This window comes from Rhinopithecus roxellana, chromosome 12, assembly GCF_007565055.1.
Source record: "Rhinopithecus roxellana isolate Shanxi Qingling chromosome 12, ASM756505v1, whole genome shotgun sequence".
Taxonomy (NCBI): domain Eukaryota; kingdom Metazoa; phylum Chordata; class Mammalia; order Primates; family Cercopithecidae; genus Rhinopithecus; species Rhinopithecus roxellana.
The window spans coordinates 91273031-91296562 of NC_044560.1; the positions used below are offsets into that span (position 1 = coordinate 91273031).

General features: G+C 40.3%; 1 protein-coding gene and 1 non-coding gene across 2 annotated transcripts in view; both read left to right on the forward strand.

The window, feature by feature from the left end:
• Nucleotides 1–23532, forward strand: part of RLF (rearranged L-myc fusion) — an 81184-nt gene that overhangs the window by 12946 nt on the left and 44706 nt on the right. The window contains exons 2-4 of the mRNA XM_010354215.2: nt 14739–14893; nt 16969–17050; nt 21191–21323. Of these exons, the coding sequence (XP_010352517.1) occupies nt 14739–14893; nt 16969–17050; nt 21191–21323 (370 nt within the window). The remainder of the gene's footprint in view (nt 1–14738; nt 14894–16968; nt 17051–21190; nt 21324–23532) is intronic.
• LOC115892466 lies at nt 4290–4396 on the forward strand. The gene has a single exon (XR_004052348.1). It is a non-coding gene; the product is annotated as a U6 spliceosomal RNA (small nuclear RNA).

Sequence of the window (23532 nt, forward strand, 5' to 3'; positions counted from 1 at the left end):
CTGAGGTGGGTGGATCAGGAGGTGAGGAGTTTAAGACCAGCCTGGCCAAGATGGTGAAACCCCGTCTCTACTGAAACTACAAAAATTAGCCAGGCACAGTGGCAGGCACCTGTAATCCCAGCTACTCTGGAGGCTGAGGCAGGAGAATCGCTTGAACGTGGGTGGCAGAGGTTGCAGTGAGTCAAGATTGTACCAATGCACTCTAGCCTAGGTGACAAGAGTGAGACTCTGTCTCAAAAAAAAAAAAACAAAAAAAGTGACCTTTATATGTTTTCAAATAGAGTGCCACCAAATGGATGTATGACCTTGGGGCAAGTCAGCTTGTTATTTGGGGGGCCTCATATTGCTCCTTAAATGAGATTCCCTTTAAGGTTTGATTCTACTCCAAAATTTTGTAACTCTATTGAAAAATGTTTGCTATATAAGATTTATTTATTTATTTATTTATTTATTTTTTTGAGACGGAGTCTCGCTCTGTCACCCAGGCTGGAGTGCAGTGGCTAGATCTCAGCTCACTGCAAGCTCCGCCTCCCGGGTTCACGCCATTCTCCTGCCTCAGCCTTCCGAGTAGCTGGGACTACAGGTGCCGCCACCTCGCCCGGCTAGTTTTTTGTATTTTTAGTAGAGACGGGGTTTCACCGTGTTCGCCAGGATGGTCTCGATCTCCTGACCTCGTGATCCGCCCGTCTCGGCCTCCCAAAGTGCTGGGATTATAGGCTTGAGCCACCGTGCCCGGCCATAAGATTTATTTTCTAAGTCATCTCCAAATATTTGTCTTGTATATTCTTACCAAAATAAATTAATATCTTTTAAAAGTATGTTTTATTTGTACCATACCTATATATTGTATAAAACAGATACAGAAATACATAAAAGGGGTGAGATTTTTAAAAACTCATTTGAATATAAGTATTAATATTATATTCCTTCTCCCTGATGGATTATCATTTGCCCCCTAGAATAAATGCCCATCCCATTGGAAACTACTGATTAGAACTGAAAGTATTGCATCAGTTAATGCTCGCTTTCTTTATTTGGTTTTTTCTTCGTAGTGAAATCTTGATTTCAGTCTTTAAAGGACATTGTCAATGAAAATGTTAAATCAAGGGGTCAAGCACAGTGGCTCACACCTGTAATCCCAGTGCTTTGGGAGGCCAAGGTGGGAGGATCTCTTGAAGCCAAGAGTTCAAGACCAAGACTGGGCAATGTAGTGAGACCTTGTCTCTACAAAAACTTTTTAAAAGTTAGTTGGGCATTGTGGTGTCCTAGCTATTTGGGAGGCTGAGGCATGAAATCCCTTAAGCTGAAGAGTTTGAGGTTATAGTGAGCTGTGTTTGTGCCACTGCATTCCAGCCTGAACAGGAGAACCAAGACTCTGTTCTGTTGTTGGGTGGCGGGGAGGAGTTAAATCTAGAGCAGACGATCCCATAAAATTCTAACCATAAATGTGCATAAAACATCACATTTGGATCAGTCTTGTGTTTTTTTATCATATGAAATGGAGAACATATATGTATATTTGAACTTAAAGAGATTTCACTTAAAATTCTCATTCTGGCCGGGCACGGTGGCTCACGCCTGTAATCCCAGCACTTTGGGAGGCCGAGGCAGGCAGATCATGAGGTCAGGAGTTTGAGACCAACCTGGCCAATATGGTGAAACCCTGTCTCTACTAAAAACACAAAAATTAGCTGGGCATGGTGGCAGGTGCCTGTAATCCCAGCTACTTGGGAGGCTGAGGCAGGAGAATTGCTTGAACCCGGGAGGTGGAGGTTGCAGTGAACTGAGATCGAGCCATTGCATTCCAGCCTGGGCGACAGAACGCGACTCTGACTCAAACAATAATAATAATAATAATAATAATAATAATTCTCATTCTATTTGTGAGGCTGAGGCAGGAGAATCTCTTGAACCTGGGAAGTGGAGGTTGCAGTGAGCAGAATTGTGCCACTGCACTCCAGCCTGGGTGACAGAACAAGACTCTGTCTCAAAAGAAAAAAAAAGTACAATTTGGTGAGCTTTGTCGTATCTTAATATCCATGAAACCATCAAGATTATGATTATATCCATCATCCGTAGAAGTTTCTTCCTACCGCTTTATATTCCCTTTCTTACCCTCCTCTTGTATACATATCCTCCCATCCCCACTTAACTACTGATTTGCTATCTCTATAAATTAGATTGCATTTTTAAGAATTTTTTTTTGTTTGTTTGTTTTTTGTTTTTTTTTTTTGAGACGGAGTCTCGCTCTATCGCCCAGGCTGGAGTGCAGTGGCCGGATCTCAGCTCACTGCAAGCTCCGCCTCCGGGGTTTACTCCATTCTCCTGCCTCAGCCTCCCGAGTAGCTGGGACTACAGGCGCCCGCCACCTCACCCGGCTAGTTTTTTGTATTTTTTAGTAGAGATGGGGTTTCACGGTGTTAGCCTGGATGGTCTCGATCTCCTGACCTCGTGATCCACCCATCTCGGCCTCCCAAAGTGCTGGGATTACAGGCTTGAGCCACCGCGCCCGGCCTTTAAGAATTTTTAATCATATGGTCTCTTTTTTGGCATCTATCTGTATAATTATTGAAATTCATTCATCTTTTATATATCAGCAGTTATTTTATTGATGAGTATTCATTGTATGGATATATCATTAATTGTTTATTTACTGATAGACATTTGAATTGTTTCCAGTTTTTGACTACTACAGATAAAGCTGTTACGAATATTTTGTGTGGAAGTCTTTGTGTGGACAGATGCTTTTTCTTTTCTTTTGGGTAAATACCTAGGTGGAATGACTGGGTCACATGACAGGTTTTCCAGAGTAGTTGTATAATTTTACATTCGTATCAACGGTGTGTGAGCGTTCTAGTTTTCTACCTCCTCACTGACATTTGGTGTGGCCAGTGTTTTTCATTTTAGCCACTCTAAAATTACTATTAGTTCATTGTGATTCTAATTTGCATTTCCCTAATGTCTTTTTAAAATTTTGAGACAGGGTCTTACTCTGTCACCCAGGCTGCAGTGGTGTGATCTTGGCTCACTGCAGCCTCAGCCCACAAGGCTCAGGTGATTCTCCCACTACAGCCTCCCAAATCACTGGGACCACAGGCTTGTATCACCACACGTGGCTATTTTTTTGTACTTTTTGTAATGGTGGGATTTTGCCACGTTGCCCAGGTTAGTCTTGAACTTTTGGTCTCAAGCAATCCTCCTGCCTTGGCCTTCCAGAATGTTGGGGTTACAGGCGTGAGCCACTGCGCCTGGCCCTAATGACTTATGTCGCACGTCTTTTCATATGTTTGTTTGCCATCCTTATATCTTCTTTGATGAAGTGTCCAAATCTTTGCCATTGAAAAATAATTGTTTTCTTATTGTTGAATTTTGAGAGGTGTTGTGTTTGTGTTTCTGATATATGCTTTTGCAAATATTTTCTCCCTAGGTTGTGCCTTCTCTCTTTTTATTATTCTCTTAACAGTGTATTTCTTATTTATTTATTTATTTTTAATTAATTAATTTGTTTTTGAGACCGAGTCTCACTTTGTCTCCCAGGCTGGAGTGCAATGGCGTGACCTTAACTCACTGCAGCCTCCGCCTCCCGGGTTAAGCGATTGTCCTGCCTCAGACTCCTGAGTAGCCTGGGAACAGGTGCCTGCAACCACACCTGGCTAATTTTTGTATTTTTAGATGAGACAGTGTTTCACCATGTTGGCCAGGCTGGTCTTGAACTTCTGACCTCAAGTGATCTGCCCTTGCTGGGATTATAGGTGTGAGGCACCACAACTGGCCTTAACAGTGTATTTCTTTTTTTTTTTTTTGAGACAGTCTTGCTCTGTACAGCCAGGCTGGAGTGCAGTGGCATGATCTCAGCTCACTGCAAGCTCCGCCTCCTGGGGTCACGCCATTCTCCTGCCTCAGCCTCCTGAGTAGGTGGGACTACAGGCGCCTGCTACCACGCCTCGCTAATTTTTTGTGTTTTTTTTTGTATTTTTAGTAGAGACAGTGTTTCATGGCGTTAGCCAGGATGGTCTCGTGATCTGCCTGCCTCGGCATCCCAAAGTGTTGGGATTACAGGCATGAGCCACCGCGCCGGTCAACAGTGTATTTCTAAGAACATATATTCTTAATATTGATAAATTGTGTTTTTCCCGTTATATCTAAGAAATCTGTCTAATCCAAGACCACAGGGAAGTTCTGCTGTTTTCTTCTGGAGATTGTGTAGTTTTAGGTTTTACGTTTAAGTCTATGATTGATTTGGAGGTAATTTTTATATATGGTGTGAGGGATGGATGGAAAAATCACTCATGCTTGCTTCGGCAGCACATACGCTGAAATTGGAATGATACAGAGAAGATTAGCTTGGCCCCTGTGCAAGGATGACATGCAAATTTTTGAAGCATTCTATATTTTTCAGGGAGTCTCAGGCCAAGGATGTCATCGAAGAGTATTTCAAATGTAGTAAATGAACAGATAAATCTTTGGCTCACACACACAAAAAATAAAAACACTCATATATATCTCTATAGATAGGTATATCTATAAATATGGAGATATACCTATCTGTAGAGATATATATGAATGTTTTATAGGTATATTTATAGAGATATATATGAGTGATTTTTTTTTTTTTTTTTGAGACGGAGTCTCACTCTGTCGCCCAGGCTGGAGTGCAGTGGCCGGATCTCAGCTCACTGCAAGCTCTGCCTCCCGGGTTCACGCCATTCTCCTGCCTCAGCCTCCCGAGTAGCTGGGACTACAGGCCCCCGCCACCTAGCCCGGCTAGTTTTTTGTATTTTTTTTTTAGTAGAGACAGGGTTTCACCGTGTTAGCCAGGATGGTCTCGATCTCCTGACCTCGTGATCCGCCTGTCTCGGCCTCCCAGAGTGCTGGGATTACAGGTGTGAGCCACCGCGCCCGGCCGTCATCTTCCTTTTACATGCTCATTCACTTCAGTTTCTTGAAAATTTCTAATCTAAAATCTCTAGACTTAAAGTTAACGCTTTTTTTTTTTTTTTTTTGGTACTTTTATTGTGGGAAAGTATACATAACATAGAATTTGCCATCTTAACCATTTTTGAGTGTACAACTTAGTGGCATTAAGTACATTCACATTGTTGTGCAACCATTACCTCCATCCATCTCCAGAACTTTGTCATCTTCCCAAAGTGAAACTATGTACCCATTAAATACTAACTCCCCATTCCCTTTTTTCTTCACCTTCTGGCAACCATCATTCTACCATCTGTCTCTATGAATTTGACTATTCCTAGGTACCTCATATAAGTGAAATTGTACAGTATTTGTCTTGTTGTGACTGCCAAATTTCACTTAATATAGTGTCCTCAAGATGCATCATGTTGTATCATGTGTCAGAATTTTCTTCCCCTTAAAGACTGAATGATACTTCATTTTATGGATATATCACTTTTGTTCATCTTCATCTGTTGATGAACATTTGGGTTTCTTCCTCCTTTTGGCTATTGTAAATAATGCTGCTATGAACATGTGTGTACAAATACCTCTTCAAGATCCTGCTGTCACTTCTTTGGGATATGTACACTGAAATGAAATTGTTGGATCATATGGTATTTCTGTTTAATTTTTGGAGGAACCACCATACCATTTTCCAAATCACTGCACCATTTTACTTTTCTATCAGCAATGTACAGGGTTTCCTATTTCTCCACACCCTTGCTAACACTTGTTCTGTTCTTTACTTTTCTTTTTTTGAGAGCGAGTCTTCCTCTGTCACCCAGGCTGGAGTGCAGGTGCACGATCTTCACTCATTGCAATCTCTGCCTCCTGGAATCAAGCGATTCCTCTGCCTCAGCCTCCTGAGTGGCTGGGATTACAGATGCCCACCACCATTTCCGGCTAATTTTTTTTTTTTTTCAGTAGAGACAGGGTTTCACCATGTTGGCCAGACTGGTCTCGAACTCCTGACTGCAAGTGATCAACCTGCCTTGGCTTCCCAAAGTGGTGGGATTACAGGTGTGAGCCACTCGGCCTGACCTCTTTTATTTTAGATAATAGTCATTCTAATGGGTGTGAAGTCGTATCTCATGGTTTTGATTTGGATTTCCCTAATTAGTGGTGTTTCACATCTTTTCATGTGCTTATTGGCCATTTGTACATCTTCCTTGGAGAAATGTCTTTTCAAGTCTTCTGCTCAATTTTTAATTGGCTTGTTTTTTGTTGTTGAGTTTCAGGAGGTCTTTATGTGTTTAGATTTTAATCCATCGACAGATATACGATTTGCTGTATTTTCTTCCATTTTACGGGTTGCCTTTTTACTCTCTTGAGAGTGTCCTTTGATGCACAGAAGTTTTAATTTTGATGAAGTCCAGTTTATCTATTTTTACTTGTGTTGCTTGTGCTTTTGGTGTCATAGTCAAGAAATAGTTGCCAAATCCAATGTAATGAAGCTATTTATCTATGTTTTCTCCTAAAGTTTTATCATTTTAGTTCATATGTTTAGATCTTTGATCCATTTCAAGTTGGTTTATGTAAATGGTGTAAGGTAAGGTCTCGCAATGCATATGAATATTTGGTTTTCCTAACATTGTTGAATGAAAAGGCTGTCTTCAGCCGGGTGCAGTGGCTCATGCCTGTAATCCCAGCACTTTGGGAGGCCAAGGCGGATGGATTACTTGAGGTCAGGCGTTTGAGACCAGCCTGACCAATATGGCAAAACCCCATCTCTACTAAAAATACAAAAATTAGCCAGGTGTGGTGGCTTGTGCCTGTAGTCCTAGGTACTTGGGAGAATGAGGAGAATCACTTGAACCTGGGAGGTAGAGGTTGCGTTGAGCCGAGATGGCACCACTGCGCACTCCAGCCTGACCAGTAGTGCAAGACTCCATCTGAAAAGAAAAGCGAAGTGAAGCACGCTGTCTTTTTCCCATTGAGTAGTCTTGGCACCCTAGGTGAAAATCATTTTCATTTGACCACATACACAAGGATTTATTTGTGGATTTATTTCTTGGTTTTCTGTTAGATTGCACTGGTCTGTGTGTCTTTTATGGATTACTCTGTAGTAATTAGGTGTTAAGATTAGATTATTAAAGGAATATATGAAAAATTTTCTTGAACTGCCACAGTGATGAACGTAAATTGAATAAACAAAGTATTGTATTTCTTCTAGTAAGCTGATCCTCAAAAGTTATATTACAATGATAATATCTAATAATTGTTACAGCTCCTCAGTCTGTCACCTTTTAACACCAATAATAGGAATGTACATTGGAACAAATTTTCCGGAGCAGAATTTGACACTGTATAAAGCCTTAAAAATTATGCACCCAGCAATTCCATTTATAGGACATTATTATAAGTACATTGTCATGGATACATGAGAGAAATTAGATATAGGGGTGCTCATTTTAGTGTTATGGGGTGTTCATCTTAATATTATATATAATACTGCAAAGTTAGAAGCCATTATGTCCATAAAGAATTGGGTAATAAATTATACTCACACAAAGTTCTGCAACCATAAAACCACTGACATTGAAGAAAACTTTACAACAAATGGAAAGACATATAGCATGATTCTATTAAAATATTTGGTTTAGGCATTAAAAAACCCTCAAGCAGCCGGCATGGTGGCTTATGCCTGTAATCCCAGCACTTTGGGAGGCTAAGGCAGGAGAATCGCTTGAACCTGGGAGGCGGAGCTTGCAGTGATCACGAGGTCAGGAGATCGAGACCATCCTGGCCAACATGGTGAAACCCCTTCTCTACTAAAAATACAAAAAAATTAGCCAGGCATGGTGGTGGGCACCTGTAATCCCAGCTACTCAGGAGGCTGAGGCAGGAGAATCGCTTGAACCTGGGAGGCGGAGGTTGCAGTGAGCGCAGATCACGCCCCTGCACTCCAGCCTGGTGACAGAGGGAGACCCCATCTCCAAAAAAATAATTTAAAAAAACCCCTCAAGCTTAATGTATTGCCTGTTAATAGTGGTCTGTTTCTGGATGGTGGTATTATGGGTTATTAAATTTTTATTTTTGCATATGTATTTAACAATGCTATGTTATTTTTATGACAGAACAGCAAAAGGCATTTTTAAAAATTGAAAATGAACTGAAACTAGAAAGCATAGTTAAATCCTGTGGCAGAATCGGTATCTAAAAATAATCTTAGTAGGCTGAGATTGATGGACTGAATCCGGTGAAATTTAATCAGGATGGATGAAAAAAAGTATAGATAGATAGAGTAAAAGTTAGTCATATCTCTGACTTTTAAAAAAACCACCTATAACCAATATAGAAAATGAGGCAGGGGGCATAGTAGCAGCATATGTTAAAGACTTAGGGGGTTTAATTTACTCTAGCCACTTAACTTCCTGGTTGTAAGCAGCCAGCTGTTCTCTCTCCATTTCGTTTCATCTCACTCTCAGCTTAGTCTCTTGAAGGGAAACCTCCATCAAGAGGTGCATCCTCATTACTGACATTTAAGTCTCTTCACCATTTACTCCCATCTGTTCTAGTCATCTAGTTGTCTATTCATCTTTTCTGATTTCTTTAAAGTTCTCTCTTTGGAGTCCTCCTGTTCCCGTCACTGTTGCTCATACTTCAGAGATCCATCTCAAATGCTGCCCTCTCCTGGAAGTCTGTCTCTTGTAGTGCAGTCACATTTTACTGAAATGTTTAATTTCCTGGGAGTTTCACAAGTGGAGAAATTTAAATCAAGGTTTCTTGCTTTATGTGCAAACTTTGAAATAATTCAAACCCCTCTCTATTAGAAAACATGTAAATTCCTATTGCCATAGGACATACAGCTTTGAAAATAAGCGCTAGCTATCTTTTGTCAGTTTTTTTGTGACCCACCAGCATTCTGAAGTACAGGATATCTGTCAGTGCCGTTGCTTGAAAACATTCCCCAGAAGCAGTCACTTTAAAATGGAAGTTAGATGTTGTAAACTCGGGAAGAAGGCCAAATGATGACCATGACACAACTTGCTGCAAAATATTAAAGCTGATGCTGGGGGGTGAGGGGGCAGAATTTAAAAGCACACTTAAAATAGTTGAATTGTGAAAAGGCATAAAGAAAGCATGGTGATTAAGTGTGGGCTGAGGAGCCAGATGGCTCTAGTTCAAATCCTGAATCCAACACTTACCTATTGGATGACTTTGGCCAAATAATTCAATCTCTGTTTCCTCATTAAGGGAAAAAAAAAAAAATCCCCAAAAGACAACTTGACAGTGGCTCCTCATTTTTAAAATGGGCTGATAATAAATCACCTAGCTCATGGAGTTGTGCATATTAAATAAGTTTAGTGGCCTGTAAAGCTCTTAGGAAGTGCCTAATCCATACTATGTGCTCAGTAAATATAACTGTATTTGTTTCATTAGGAAAGTTAATCGTGAACTATGTGAGATTTAAATTGGAATGTATTCTTTACATTAAATGTGACCATCCTGAAAGAAATTCTCCTTTCTTGATAGTTTCAAAGAATAGTCAGAATGCTGCCAAGCTCCTTGAAACCACGTAGTGAGAAATATAGATAGAATTGAGGGTGAGGGGAGATTTTTTTTTGCTTTGAAAATGTAGTCATGCTTATTAAAGAAAATTTGAGAAGTTTAGAAAAGTATAAAGATGACAAAAATTACTCATATTCCTGCTACCTCAGTGCTAACCATGTAAGCATTTTAGTCAATTTCTTCTTGTCATTTTCCCCTTGGACATTAATGTTTTCAATGTACAGAGATACTGTGATATAACACATTTACAGAACTGAAGCTTATTTAGCCTGGAGAAGTGAGCCAATGTAGTAGTCTAGATGAGGGATATTGGGGACCTGGTTTAGGTGAATGGCTGCAGAGATAAAGCATAGGGACAGGAGACAAATACATTTCTGAGATAGAATCAACAAACTTTAGTGTGGTAGTTTCAAAGATAGTTTTTTAGCTCTGGCTACTGAAAGGAGGCAGATGGAACATAGGAGGAAGAGCATATTTGCTGGGGAAGATGGTTGGTTTTGGACATGCTGAGTTTGAGATTTGAATAGGACACCCAGATGGAAATATGTAATAGGCAGTTGAGGTATATAGCAAGGACTTGAGGGAGTAATTTGCGGGTAATCGCTTGGGATGTGAATGAGAACACCTCAATAAGAATGTTTAGAATAGTCAAATATGGTGCCTAAGTGAGCTAATTTTTTACATATATATCTGACCCCTTAGTATATATCATAGCCTTTCAAGGGCAGGAATAGAGTCTCCATCCTTACTTCCCAGCACAGTACTGCTACAAATTAGTAGGTATTTGTGGAATAAGTGAATTTACTGAAACAAAAGAGGCCATTAATTTGGTCACTGTAGAATGAACTTTAGGAGGTCATCTTTGTCATTTATTGCCCCTTTTCTCCAATTGTGATTTCAGTTCCTAAAGAAAAATAAGAGACCATGGCTAGGTACAGTGGCTTACACCTGTAATCCCAACACTTTGAGAGGCCAAGGTGGGAGGATCACTTGAGGCCCAGGAATTTGAGACCAGACTGGGCATGGTGGTGCACTTCTCCAGTCCTATCTACTCAGGAAGTTGAGGTGGGTGGGAGAGAGGATCACTTGAGCCTAGGATTTTGAAGTTACAGTGAGCTGTGATTGTACCACTGAATGCTGGCCGGGTTCAAGCAATTCTCCAGCCTCAGCTTCCCAAGTAGCTGGGACTACATGCATGTGCCACCACGCCGGGCTAATTTTTGTATTTTTAGTAGAGATGAAGTTTCACCATGTTTACCAGGCTGGTCCCAACTCCTGATCTCAAGTGATCCACCTGCCTCGGCCTCCCAAAATGCTGGGATTACAGGCGTGAGCCACCTCACCTAGTTCAGTTTTTTATTTTTATTTTTATTTATTTATTTATTTTTTTGAGACGGAGTCTAGCTCTGTCGCCCAGGCTGGAGTGCAGTGGCGCGATCTCGGCTCGCTGCAAGCTCCGCCTCCCGGCTTCACGCCATTCTCCTGCCTCAGCCTCCCGAGCAGCTGGGACTACAGGCGCCCGCCACCGCGCCGGCTAATTTTTTGTATTTTTAGTAGGGACGGGGTTTCATAGTGGTCTCGATCTCCTGACCTCGTGATCCGCCCGTCTTGGCCTCCCAAAGTGCTGGGATTACAGGCGTGAGCCACCGCGCCCGGCCTAGTCCAGTTTTTTCCCAAATAAAAGGATGGCTGTAATCCTTTCAACCCAATCTTGCATTAAAAAAAAAAAAAAAAAAAAAAAAGGCCGGGCGCGGTGGCTCAAGCCCGTAATCCCAGCACTTTGGGAGACCGAGACGGGTGGATCACGAGGTCAGGAGATTGAGACCATTCTGGCTAACATGGTGAAACCCCGTCTCTACTAAAAATACACACACACACACACAAAATTAGCCAGGTGTGGTGGCGGGCGCCTGTAGTCCCAGCTACTTGGGAGGCTGAGGCAGGAGAATGATATGAACCCGGGAAGTGGAGCTTGCAGTGAGCCGAGATTGCACCGCTGCACTCCAGCCTGGGCCTACAGAACAAGATTCCGACTCAAAAAAAAAAAAAAAAAAAAAAGCAAAAAAAAAAAAACAAAAAACAAAGGCTGGGTGTGAGGTGGCTCTTGCCTATAGTTACTTACCCCAGCACTTTGGGAGGCCAAGGCAGGCAGGTCACTTGAGGTCAAGAGTTCGAGACCAGCCTGGCCAAGATGGTGAAAACCCATCTCTACTAAAAACAGAAAAATTAACCGGGCCTGGTGACCCACAGTTGTAATCCCAGCTACTTGGGAGCCTGAGGTGGAAGGATCCGCTTGAATCTGGGAGGTGAAAGTTGCAGTGAGCCGAGATTGTGCCACTGCACCCCAACCTGGGCGACAGAGTGAGACTTCATTAAAAAAAAAAAAAAAAAAAAAAAGATACAAGCCTGGCCAGCCACAGTGGTTCATGCCTGTAGTCCCAGCTACTTGGGAGGGTGAAGTGGGAGGATCACCAGCAGTGATATAGTGAGACTCTATCTCAAAAAATAAAAAAAAAAAGGGTGATAATGAAGAAGATTGATTATTCCAGCCATTCTTCACATACCCAGAGTATGCTTATAATGGGTATAAGAGATTTCACTACTTAATTTGAACCAACACATGAGGGGGCAAAGATTTAGGAATATAAAAAGTATAACTTAGTATAGAGCAAACTGGAAGTTCCTCAGAGTATTGAATCTTTGAAATTGTGTAACTTCTATAAGTCCTAGTGGAATGTCTGTCAGAAGCTATTAGATTGGTGGCAAGAGCATTCTAAGTGGACAGGTGGATTGTGGAAAGACTAACCCCATCTGTATGCACTCTGTCCTTCTCTTTGCATACTTTAGTTAGCAGTTGGTTAATTTGCATGTGTGGTTTTAGCCATCATGTTGTATTGACTCATTCTGAAAGCTCTGTGAGGATAGGCCACATGTCTGCCCGCCCCCACCGCATCTAGCACTTCATGTGTGATAATCTATTGAAAAATATTTGTCAAATGAATAAAATGGTGAATGTATTCAGCAGACATTTAGTGAGACTTGAGAATGTCCTGTGGGGGTGGTAGTGGGTAGAGGAGTGGTAGGGCTATAAAGATTGATAAGACATAATGTCTGACTTTAAGGAACATAAAATCTGGCACTAAATACAAATTTTTGAAACTCCTTAATTCTTAGATTAGCCCATGCAGACAGTAAGTAACTTATTGACCTAAACCAGAATTCTTTTGTAACGTAGATTTTAATAATTTTTTTTTTTTTTTTTTTTGAGATAGAGTCTCACTCTGTCGCCAGACTGGAGTGCAGTGGCGCAATCTTGGCTCACTGCCTTACTGCAACCTCTGCCTCCCAGGTTCAAGTGATTCTCCTGCCTCAGCCTCCCAAGTAGCTGGGACTACAAGTGCACACCACCACGCCCAGCTAATTTTTGTGTTTTTAGAGACGGGGTTTCACCCATGTTGGCCAGGATGGTCTTGATCTCTTGACTTCGTGATCCACCCGCCTTGGCCTCCCAAAGTGCTGGGATTGCAAGCGTAAGCCACAGTGCCTGCCTGATTTTAATAAATTTCTTAAGGGAGATTAGGTGAAATCTTATTTATATAACAGACACCCATTCTGCATTCTCTCTCTACTAATTCAGCTGGGAAGCAGGATTGCTTAGGGGTCAGTTTATAATGCTACTCAGTTTTTTTATTTTATTAAAATTAGGGATTTGATTAAGTGATGACATGATGCTCTTCTGAAATTACAGAAGCGCATTTATCTAAAGTGACTGTGACAAAGTAGCAAGACACTTAACTGAGTAGGTGGGTATACTAAAAATAGTTCAACTGACTATAGTGATTCAGGTATGCAAAGATCAGATAATGCAATATGTTAAGAGAACTTCTACTGTATATGGTATAATGGTCTATGGTATATTTCCTTGTAAGTTGTTTCTCTCTTTTTTTAATTTTAAAGTAATCAAGATGATGCTAACAGTCAGTTACCAGAACTCATACAGGGGCCATTCGTGTGGAAACTAAAGCTGCAGAAAATCCAGCAGAATCCTGCGCTGCTGTTGTAGCTATTTGTAGTTCTTTAGGCAAAAAAAAAAAATCAAAGACAGGAAGTTAGGAATCTTTGAAGACATTATTCTGGGGTAATGAATTCAGATAAGATGTATTTCACTCAAGTTAAAGCTACCTTCTGAAAATAAGACTTGCCTATTGAAGTATCCCCAACCAAAAGCCTATTAGGAACTCCCCAGCCCTGTCAGACAGAATGTATATTCCAGGGAGAAGGTTGTATCCTGCTTATGTTAGGCTATAATACATACTTCAGGTCTTAACTAGATATACCAATTAAGCATAAGCAAAACCTAATCAGTTGTCAGAAGGAAAATATATATGAACAAGAGAGAAAACAACTCCATGGAACTCAGAAGGAGAGTCCCCAAACATGAATTTGGCAGTGGTTTTTCAACACTGTCCAGGGAGAACATAAGCCAGCTTTCCACCATCATTTGGACAGATTCTTAGTGATAGGACACACATAATTTATCAGGCTTTATTGTGGTTTCATTTTCTTTTGGTTTAGATTCCATACTCGCCAGATAACTTCTCAGATGCCACAGTATGAGGAATAGGGTACCCTGTGTGGTAAGGGGACTATTCCCTCCATTGTAACCAAATAAATTGGGCCTATATGTTAATATTTTTCATAAACTTTATAAAAAATAAATATGTATTTTGTTGAGGATACAGGGCTAGTGAAAAATAAAAATACCAATATAACATTAACCTTTTACAAATTAGTTAGCATAAATTAACCCTTGGAAGCCTAATCAATTCCATATGTACAGGAAAAAAAAGGATTTTATGGGGCTGTAGAACTGAGAGTCATACTCAGGAATAATTCATCTCTTGTTGTAGAAGGCAGGGATCATAGTCTTATTCTTATGTATCCAGTGCTTGGCACATGGTTGAAAACTCGTTGAATTTTAGAGATGGCAACTCCAGAACTATAGTGAGAACAACTAGACATTTTATGGCTCTACTCTTAGAATTATTCTGATATCAAAAGAGTAGTTCTGCCGTTTCTTTAACTCAGCAGAAATAATTCATTAAGTGATGAAAATATAATCTTCTAAACAAACCAGAGCCTTAAAAGGCAAATAAAAAGTATATGCATCTATTAGGAAAAAAATGGGAGAGCTATGTGGTGCGTTTGAGGACAAAGACAATCTGTTTCATTATTTTTATTTGTAAATAATTTTTAATTTTATTTTGTAGACCTTATTGCAATATGCAAGCAACAAGAATGCGTCAGAACATATTGTGTATCTTCTGGAGGTATATCGACTTGCCATCCAAAGCTTTGCCAGTGCACGTCCATACTTAACTACTGAATGTGAAGATGTCCTCTTAGTGCTTGGCAGATTAGTACTGTAAGTTTAAGAACTTAAATCACTCTTAAAATTGAGTACCATTGGTCGCATTGTTTGCCTGGTTTCTCTTTACAGTGGCATCACATTTATTCTTCAGAGCACCGTTAGAGTCATACCATTGAATGAAATTTCCTTTGTACTCACGTTGCCAGGAGATACAGTCCAAGTGAAGCTCCAGCCAAGCAACATCATCTTGAACTTGCCACTAGAGTCTCTTTTCCTATTCAGGCTTGGAATCTGAGAATGATATATTTCTGTCCCTTAGGTATAGATTGATTTAAATGACAGAATACCTGGAAACTGGTAGTCTTTGAAGAACATCTTGGCAAAAACAACATGAAATTCTGTAATTTGATTATATTTGAACTAAGGATAATTTTATTAGCAAAAAATATCAGGGTACAGTATAAGATTACCATCCCAAGAAAGAGATCATGATTTAGGGTGGGCATGGTGGTACACGCCTGTAATCCCAGCACTTTGGGAGGAGGCTGAGGCATGAGAATCGCTTGAACCTGGGAGGTGGAGCTTGCAGTGAGCCAAGATGGCGCCACTGCACTCCAGCCTGGGTGATGGAGTGAGACTGTCTCAAAAAACAAACAAACATGATTTAGCTGTTGTTTTAATATTTAACTGCATAATATTAGACAAAATTACACCTTTATTGTAATTTTCATCTGCAAATTGAAAAGATACAACAGCTATTCGGTTTTAGCTGGGCATCACCTTGTTCAACTTGTAGATTGTTTAGTGAGATGACTTCTAGTCTAGATGGTTTTTTTTTTTTTTTTTTTCTAGCCTCACCTGTTTTGCTTCCTAGTCTCCAATGGCTCTTTATGGAAGACCAGCATTCCTGGTTTTATGATCCTATTTTTCCTTCTACCAAGTCTTAGTTTCTGTTTTACCTTTTGTAATCTCGAAGGGGTAAAGGATAATTCTGCAGGGTTTTAGAGAGGTGTTGATTCCTTGGTATTTTGAGTTGATCATTATTCAAGTTGTGCATTTCTTTTCTCAAAAAAAAAATCTTCCTGTTATTTCTTTTTTTTTTTTTTTTTTTGAGACGGAGTCTCGCTCTGTCGCCCGGGCTGGAGTGCAGTGGCCAGATCTCAGCTCACTGCAAGCTCCGCCTCCTGGGTTTACGCCATTCTCCTGCCTCAGCCTCCCAAGTAGCTGGGACTACAGGCGCCCGCCACCTCGCCCGGCTAGTTTTTTGTATTTTTTAGTAGAGACGGGGTCCTGTTATTTCTTTTCTGTGTCTTCTGGATAATAGTCAGAAAAAGGAAACTTTTTTTTTTTTTTTTTTTTTGAGACGGAGTCTCGCTCTGTCACCCAGGCTGGAGTGCAGTGGCCAGATCTCAGCTCACTGCAAGCTCCACCTCCCGGGTTTATGCCATTCTCCTGCCTCAGCCTCCCGAGTAGCTGGGACTACAGGCGCCCGCCACCTCGCCCGGCTAGTTTTTTTTTGTATTTTTAGTAGAGACGGGGTTTCACCGTGTTCGCCAGGATGGTCTCGATCTCCTGACCTCGTGATCCACCCGTCTCGGCCTCCCAAAGTGCTGGGATTACAGGCTTGAGCCACCGCGCCTGGCCAGAAAAAGGAAACTCTTATGCTTGGTTTTTTTAGAGGTAAGGAAATGACTTTGCCAGTCTTCCTGCTTCCTCTGCAAGTGACAGAAACCTATAGATAACAGTTACATATATTTATCATTTTATCAGCTGAATTGACAATAGTTTGAGCTCCCATTTTTGTCTGCTGGATTTAGAATTGTCCTATATGGGTGCCTCTTCACACCCAAATAAACAAAATAAAACTGCTTAGAATGTGATTTCTAAAGAGCTTATTATATTCTTACCAAATGTACTAAAGCAACAATATAAATATAAAGCCTTGTGGTCTTTCTTTTTTCCTCCTTTTTAGATTGAACAGTCAGTATAACAACTCTGAAGAAAATTTTGAAGAGTAAAAACATTTAAAATAGTTTAAACAAATTTAAAATAGATTTTTAATATTGCTGTCATACTCTACTTAATTATTACTGTAACCACATTTATATACTTACTCATTTTTATTGTAGGAGTTGTTTTGAATTACTGCTTTCAGTATCTGAAAGTGAACTGCCTTGTGAAGTCTGGCTACCATTCCTTCAGTCTCTGCAGGTGAGTTGATTTTAACTCAGAAAAATTTTCTGTATCCAAGACACCTGATTAATTACTCCTAGCAAACTAAAATTAAAGCCTTAGAACAAAAACAAATTTATTATATATTGGTGTTAAGTTCATCAAATGACAAAAAGGCCCGTCACTTGAAGGGGATGTATTAAAAATGGTTTTTTTTTTCATTTGGTTTTGTAGAAATCAACAGAAAAGTTTCATTATTCAAACAAAGTTTACACAGCATAAAGCTATCAAAATCATACACAATTATAAAGGAACAATATTTGGATCCTTCGTAGCATACTTATTGGTAACCTTCAATATACAAAACACTATTTCATTACATCTAAGGTTCACCTTTTTCTTCCTAACACTCTAAGAATTATACCCGGCTGGGTGTGGTGGCTCACGGCTGTAATCCCAACACTTTGTGAGGCCAAGGCAGGCGGATCACTTGAGGTCAGGAGTTTGCGACCAGTCTGGCCAACATGCTGAAACCCTGTCTCTACTAGAAAATACAAATATTAGCCGGGCATGGTGGTGGGCGCCTTTAATCCCAGCTACTTGGGAGGCTGAGGCAGGAGAATCACTTGAACCCAGGAGGCAGAGGTTGCAGTGAGCCAAGATCACGCTGGTGCACTCCAGCCTGAGCAACAAAGTGAGACTCCATCTGAAAAACAATAAAAGCATAATAAATAATAGACCGGGCATGGTGGTACATAACTATAGTCCCAGCCACTCAGGAGGCTGAGGCAAGAGAATCTCTTGAGCCCAGGAGTCGGAGGCTGCAGTGAGATATGATCACATCACTGCACTCCAGCCTGGGTGACAGGGCTCATCTCTAAAATAATAGGACTCATCTCTAAAAATAAATGCATTCTGTCATTCATTTATTGATCACTAATTATGTACCAATCACTGCTTTATACTACATGTTACTTGTTTTATATCTTCTAATCAAATTACAAACCTTATAGTGTGAGGATTATTTGAATCTCCATTTACAAATGGGGAGACAGTTGAAGAGAAGTTAATTAGCTTGGCCAAAGTTACACACAGATTTCAAACCCTGAGCTTACTTTGTTAACCACTTCCTTGAGGACACAGCTTAGACCTGTTATAGCAGCTTAGACTTGTTTCATGTAGGCACAAATAAAGACATGCATATTAACAGACACACTTCATTATCTGAACATTTCTTTCCTCTGGAATGCATAACCCAAAATGAAATGATATAATGTTCTCTTTAGTGAGAAGAGGATTCTTTGTCATGTTCTTGGCCTATTTAAATCCCTGTAATGCAGTCCTAATATCTCACATATCTGTACAGCTGCTGAAATCATCTCTCATGCGTAGCACTTTGATTTTTGTCACTCTGTGTTCTGAAGCCGTTTTGTTCTGGCATATGGCATTCTAGAAGGGCAAATCCTAATTAGGACTATTACTACTATATTAATACTGTTCCAGTATCCTATATCTCAAATACTTGGGAGTATTTTGGATTTTGGAATATTTGCATTATACTTAGTAGTTCAGTATCCCTAATCTGAAAATCCAAAATGCTCCAGTGAGCATTTCTTTTGAGCATCATGTTGATGCTTAGAAAGTTTGGGATTTGGGGAACGTTTTGGATTTCAGATTTTTGGATTAGGGATACTCAACCTCTATCCTTTTTAGAGAGAAATCTCTCACTTTTTTTTTTTTTTTTTTTTTTTTGAGACAGAGTCTTGCTCTGTCGCCCAGGCTGGAGTGCAGTGGCCAGATCTCAGCTCACTGCAAGCTCCGCCTCCCGGGTTCACGCCATTCTCCTGCCTCAGCCTCCCGAGTAGCTGGGACTACAGGCGCCCGCCAGGTCGCCCGGCTAGTTTTTTGTATTTTTAGTAGAGACGGGGTTTCACCATGTTAGCCAGGATGGTCTTGATCTCCTGACCTCGTGATCCGCCCGTCTCGGCCTCCCAAAGTGCTGGGATTACAGGCTTGAGCCACCGCGCCCGGCCTCTCACATTTCTTTATTCTTTTCTTAGATAGCTTGCTTGAATAAAATAGTTGCCTCTTTTTCCACTTTTCAGCTTAAAAGTGTGTAAGCGTTTTCAGGTTTATCAGATGTGTAGGATATATTTTTTAACATGTATTCAGTAAATAAATGTAGTAGGGGTACAAATAAATGTTAAGACATGATCCCTGTTGAAATCCAAAAGATAAAAAACCCTTAATTTTTCTTATTTTATATTATAAATGGACAAGGCAGCAAATGCAGATGGGGGAGACTTTATATCTTGTAGTTTTCACTTGAATGAATACTAAACTATATTCTTAGGCCTGTGAACATTTTTGGCTTATAGTTTCCAAAGAAATGTTGACATAAATGGAAGCTCATGTTGCTAGAGAATTTCAGCAGTTTAAAATAAGGGAAACAAGTAAGAATTTTAGAACATGGGAACAAGCTCATCATAATCAATAATCCTCAGTAGTAGTAGAGGACAGTGAGACATACGTCATCATTTATACTGAATTAATTTTCTGACTCCTTTTCCCTCACCCTTGAACTTTAATGAACAAACTATTGGTAAATACATTTTGTTTGTTTGCTGAGCTAATAACTTAGATTTTAGAGTCACCTATCATTTAAATAGCAAGTTTTTAGACGAATTAAAGCAATTATTTAACAATTTGTGTCACTAAGTAATACTCCTGTAATTCCTGTTAGAGGAATAGGCAGCTTGTGTGAATACTGCAGAATTCTTTAAAAGAAAGCAGCACTGGTGGCTTTAAAATAATTAAATCAACCGACACAGTGGCTCATGCCTCTAATCCCAACACTTTGGGAGTCTGAGGCACGTGGATCACCTGAGGTCAGGAGTTCAAGACCAGCCTGGGCCAACGTCGCGAAACCTCATCTCTACTAAAAATGCAGAAATTAGCCAGGTGTGGTGGCAGGTGCCTGTAATCCCAGGTACTTGGGAGGTTTAGGTAGGAGAATTGCTTGAACCTGGGAGGCAGAGGTTGCAGTGAGCCAAGATCACACCATTGCACTCCATCTTGGGCAAAAAGAGAGAAATTCCATCTCCAAAGGAAACAAACAAAGGAAACAAACAAACAAAAAACCAAAAAATAATTAAATCAGCCTCCACCAGGGCTATCTTTCAAGTCTTCAGAGTCTGCTAGTAATATGAGTGATCCTAATAGTAGGGCACTCCAAATATCCAACAGTAATGCAACATATCACCTATCTTGAATTGTGGTGATAATTTTACCAGGGAGGAATTCAGGAAAACATTTTGAAGGCAGTCTTTTACTTAGTGAAAACATCCTAGTTATTTATTTGTTTATTTTTGAGACGGAGTCTTGTTCTGTCATCCAGGCTGGAGCGCAGTGGCACAATCATGGCTTACTGCAACCTCCGCCTCGCAGGCTCAAGTGATTCTCCTGCCTCAGCCTCCTGAATAGCTGGAACTATAGGCTGGCGCCACCATGCCTGGCTAATTTTTTGTATTTTTAGTAGAGACAGAGTTTTGTCATGTTGGCCACACTGGTCTTGAACTCCTGACCTCACGTGATCCACCCACCTCGGCATCCCAAAGTGCTAGGATCACAGGCATGAGCCACTGTGCCTGGCCCCATCCTAGTTTTTTTTTTTTTTTTTTTTTAAAAAACCAGCAACAGAGGCTGGACGCGGTGGCTCACGCCTGTAATCCCAGCACGTTGGGAGGCCAAGGCGGGTGGATCATGAGGTCAGGAATTCAAGACCAGCCTGGCCAAGGTGGTGAAACCCCGTCTCTACTAAAAATACAAAAATTAGCTGGGCGTGGTGACAGACGCCTGTAATTCCAGCTACTCGGGAGGCTGAGGTAGGATAATTAATTACTTGAACCCAGGGGATGGAGGTTGCAGTGAGCCAATATCACACCACTGCACTCCAGCCTGGGTGACAGAGTAAGATTCTGTCTTTAAAAAAAAATAAAAAATAAAAAAACTGCAACAGAATTTCACAAGGCTTTAAGGTCTTTTTGGTTTTGGTTACTTATTTTGAGGAAATCCAAAGTATAGATTCTTTCAGTTCCTAGGTGTATCAGATATGTTGAAAAGGCAAAACTAATTTTTATATTGTTAACTTATTTTCTGGGTATGCTGTTCTTGTTCTAGGAGTCACATGATGCATTATTGGAATTTGGGAATAATAACCTACAAATATTGGTTCATGTTACCAAGGAAGGGGTGTGGAAAAACCCAGTTCTTCTTAAAATTCTGTCTCAACAGCCAGTGGAAACAGAGGAAGGTAAGTCTTAAGACTATATTGGATGAGGATTTAGTTCTGAGAAAGTTGGAATTGATTATGGGTTAAAATTTAGGGAATTTCACTTGTGTATATATCTAGTCTTTCTGCTTTGAGCAGTAAAAATTAACCATTAGCATTTAATGTTTTGCTTAAGTAAGGATTCTTTTTTTTTTTTTTTTGTAAGGATTCTTGCATTGTTAGATAGTTTTTGCACTCATTTTTAAATTTTGCGTTGAGTAACAATGTTCATACAAAGTTCCTGAGATAGAAATGAATAATCTGCTGTAATCTTTGGTGTGTGGTAGAGCTTTGCTTATACTTTTCTTGTTTTTCTTTTCTTTTTTTTTTTTTGAGACAGAGTTTTGCTCTGTCGCTCAGGCTGGAGTGCAGTAGTGGCAGCATTTCGGCTCACTGCAACCTCCGCCTCCTGGGTTCAAGTGATTCTCCTGCCTCAGCCTCCTGAGTAGCTGGGATTATGGGTGCGTGCCACCACGCCTGGCTAAGTTTTGTGTTTTTAGTAGAGATGGGGCTTCACCATGTTGGTCAGGTTGGTCTCGAACTCCTGACATTGTGATCCACCCACTTTGGCCTCCCAAAGTGCTGGGATTATAGGCACAAGCCTCCGTGCCCGGCCTGCTTATATCTTTTTTATTGACTGCAACAACCAAGGGCCATGAAAAAAATTTCTTTTTTCTTCTATATATAGGAAATAATTGGAATTCATTGTTTTATAAAAGAGAGATGCAAAGAATGAAGTTTTGTTGCTTTTGTTTTGTTTTGTTTTGTTTTGAGACAAGGTTTCAGTCTGCCACCCAGGCTGGAGTGGCACAAGTATGGCTCACTGCAGTCTCTACCTTTCAGGCTCAAGCGATCCTCCTGCCTCTGCCTCACAAGTAACTGGGACTATAGGCATGCGCCACTGTGCACAGTTACTTTTTCTATTTCTTGTGGATATGGGGGTCTTACTATGTTGCCTAGGCTGGTCTTGAACTCCTAAGCTCAAGAGATTCTTCTGCCTTAGCCTCCCAAAGTGCTGGGATTACAGGCATGAACCACCATACCCAGCCAGAATGAAATGTTTTATTTGCAAAATTGTCCGTTGAAGACCAGGAAAATTATGGATTTGAATTGATATTTGGATTTTAGATACACAAAATATTTTGTTTGATATAGCCAACAATTGTAACTTCATTTCCGTCAAGTTAGTGGAAAGTTCAAAGGATTACACTCTGTTAAGTACATTTTTTGCTATAAAAACAGATTTTAGAATAATTATTACACATTTTAAGATTATCTTTAGGTCTTAGAAGTAGGCATTTGATTGTTGATCCTTTAAAATATCCCAGTTAGCTTATCCATTCACCCAGCTTGAGCACCTACCATATACATGGTGTTCGGACCTCTCTGTATAGTGAGAAGATGGGCATAAAGGCACTTAGATTTTCTCTTGATCTGTTTCCTCTGATCATTCTAGTGCTTACCAGTTGCACTGACAAGAAAAAAAAAGAATAAGTAAAAGAGCTGTTAAATAGAAAAAGATTGGTGTTAATTGTTTTCCGTTGAGGTCCTCAATAAACGGCATCCCTTTATAAATGTAGATAGATGGAGGCTAAAATAACACCTTTGTTATTGACAAAAGCTGTTAGAGCCAGGTAATTTCAAAACATCCCAGAATTGGGCAGATTCCTATCCAGATAAGTCTTTGACTGGGGCAGAGGAGATTGCATGTTTTGTGCAGGCAGGCCCAAGCCCAAGAGGGAGAAAGGGTGGGGTTGAGTTAAACATCCTTAGTGTATTTTCCCCTGATATACTTATCAACTATGTCACCCCACCTCTGGAGTTAACAGTAATTAATCATTTTTAACATAGAAAAAACATCAGTAAATGGGGAGAAGCATTGCTTACCTAACATTCTTGGTATCTTGTCTATTCAGTAAATATTAATTAAGCACCCACTATCTTTAAGACTCTGAATAGGTACATGATAACCTCCATATCTAAGGAATTATGTTGAGGACCACAGTATAAGTGGTGGGTAACATGTAACCTGCCTCCTTTCACAGTTGACCCTTAATCTAATTTTGGGTCAAAAGATTAAAAAGCTTTCTTTATATCTCTGCTGCTCCTGCAGACCAGATATTTAATATATTTGATACCAAAAAGCAGTGATGTTCATATCACTGATTGTCTTCTGTAGTAAGTGCCAATT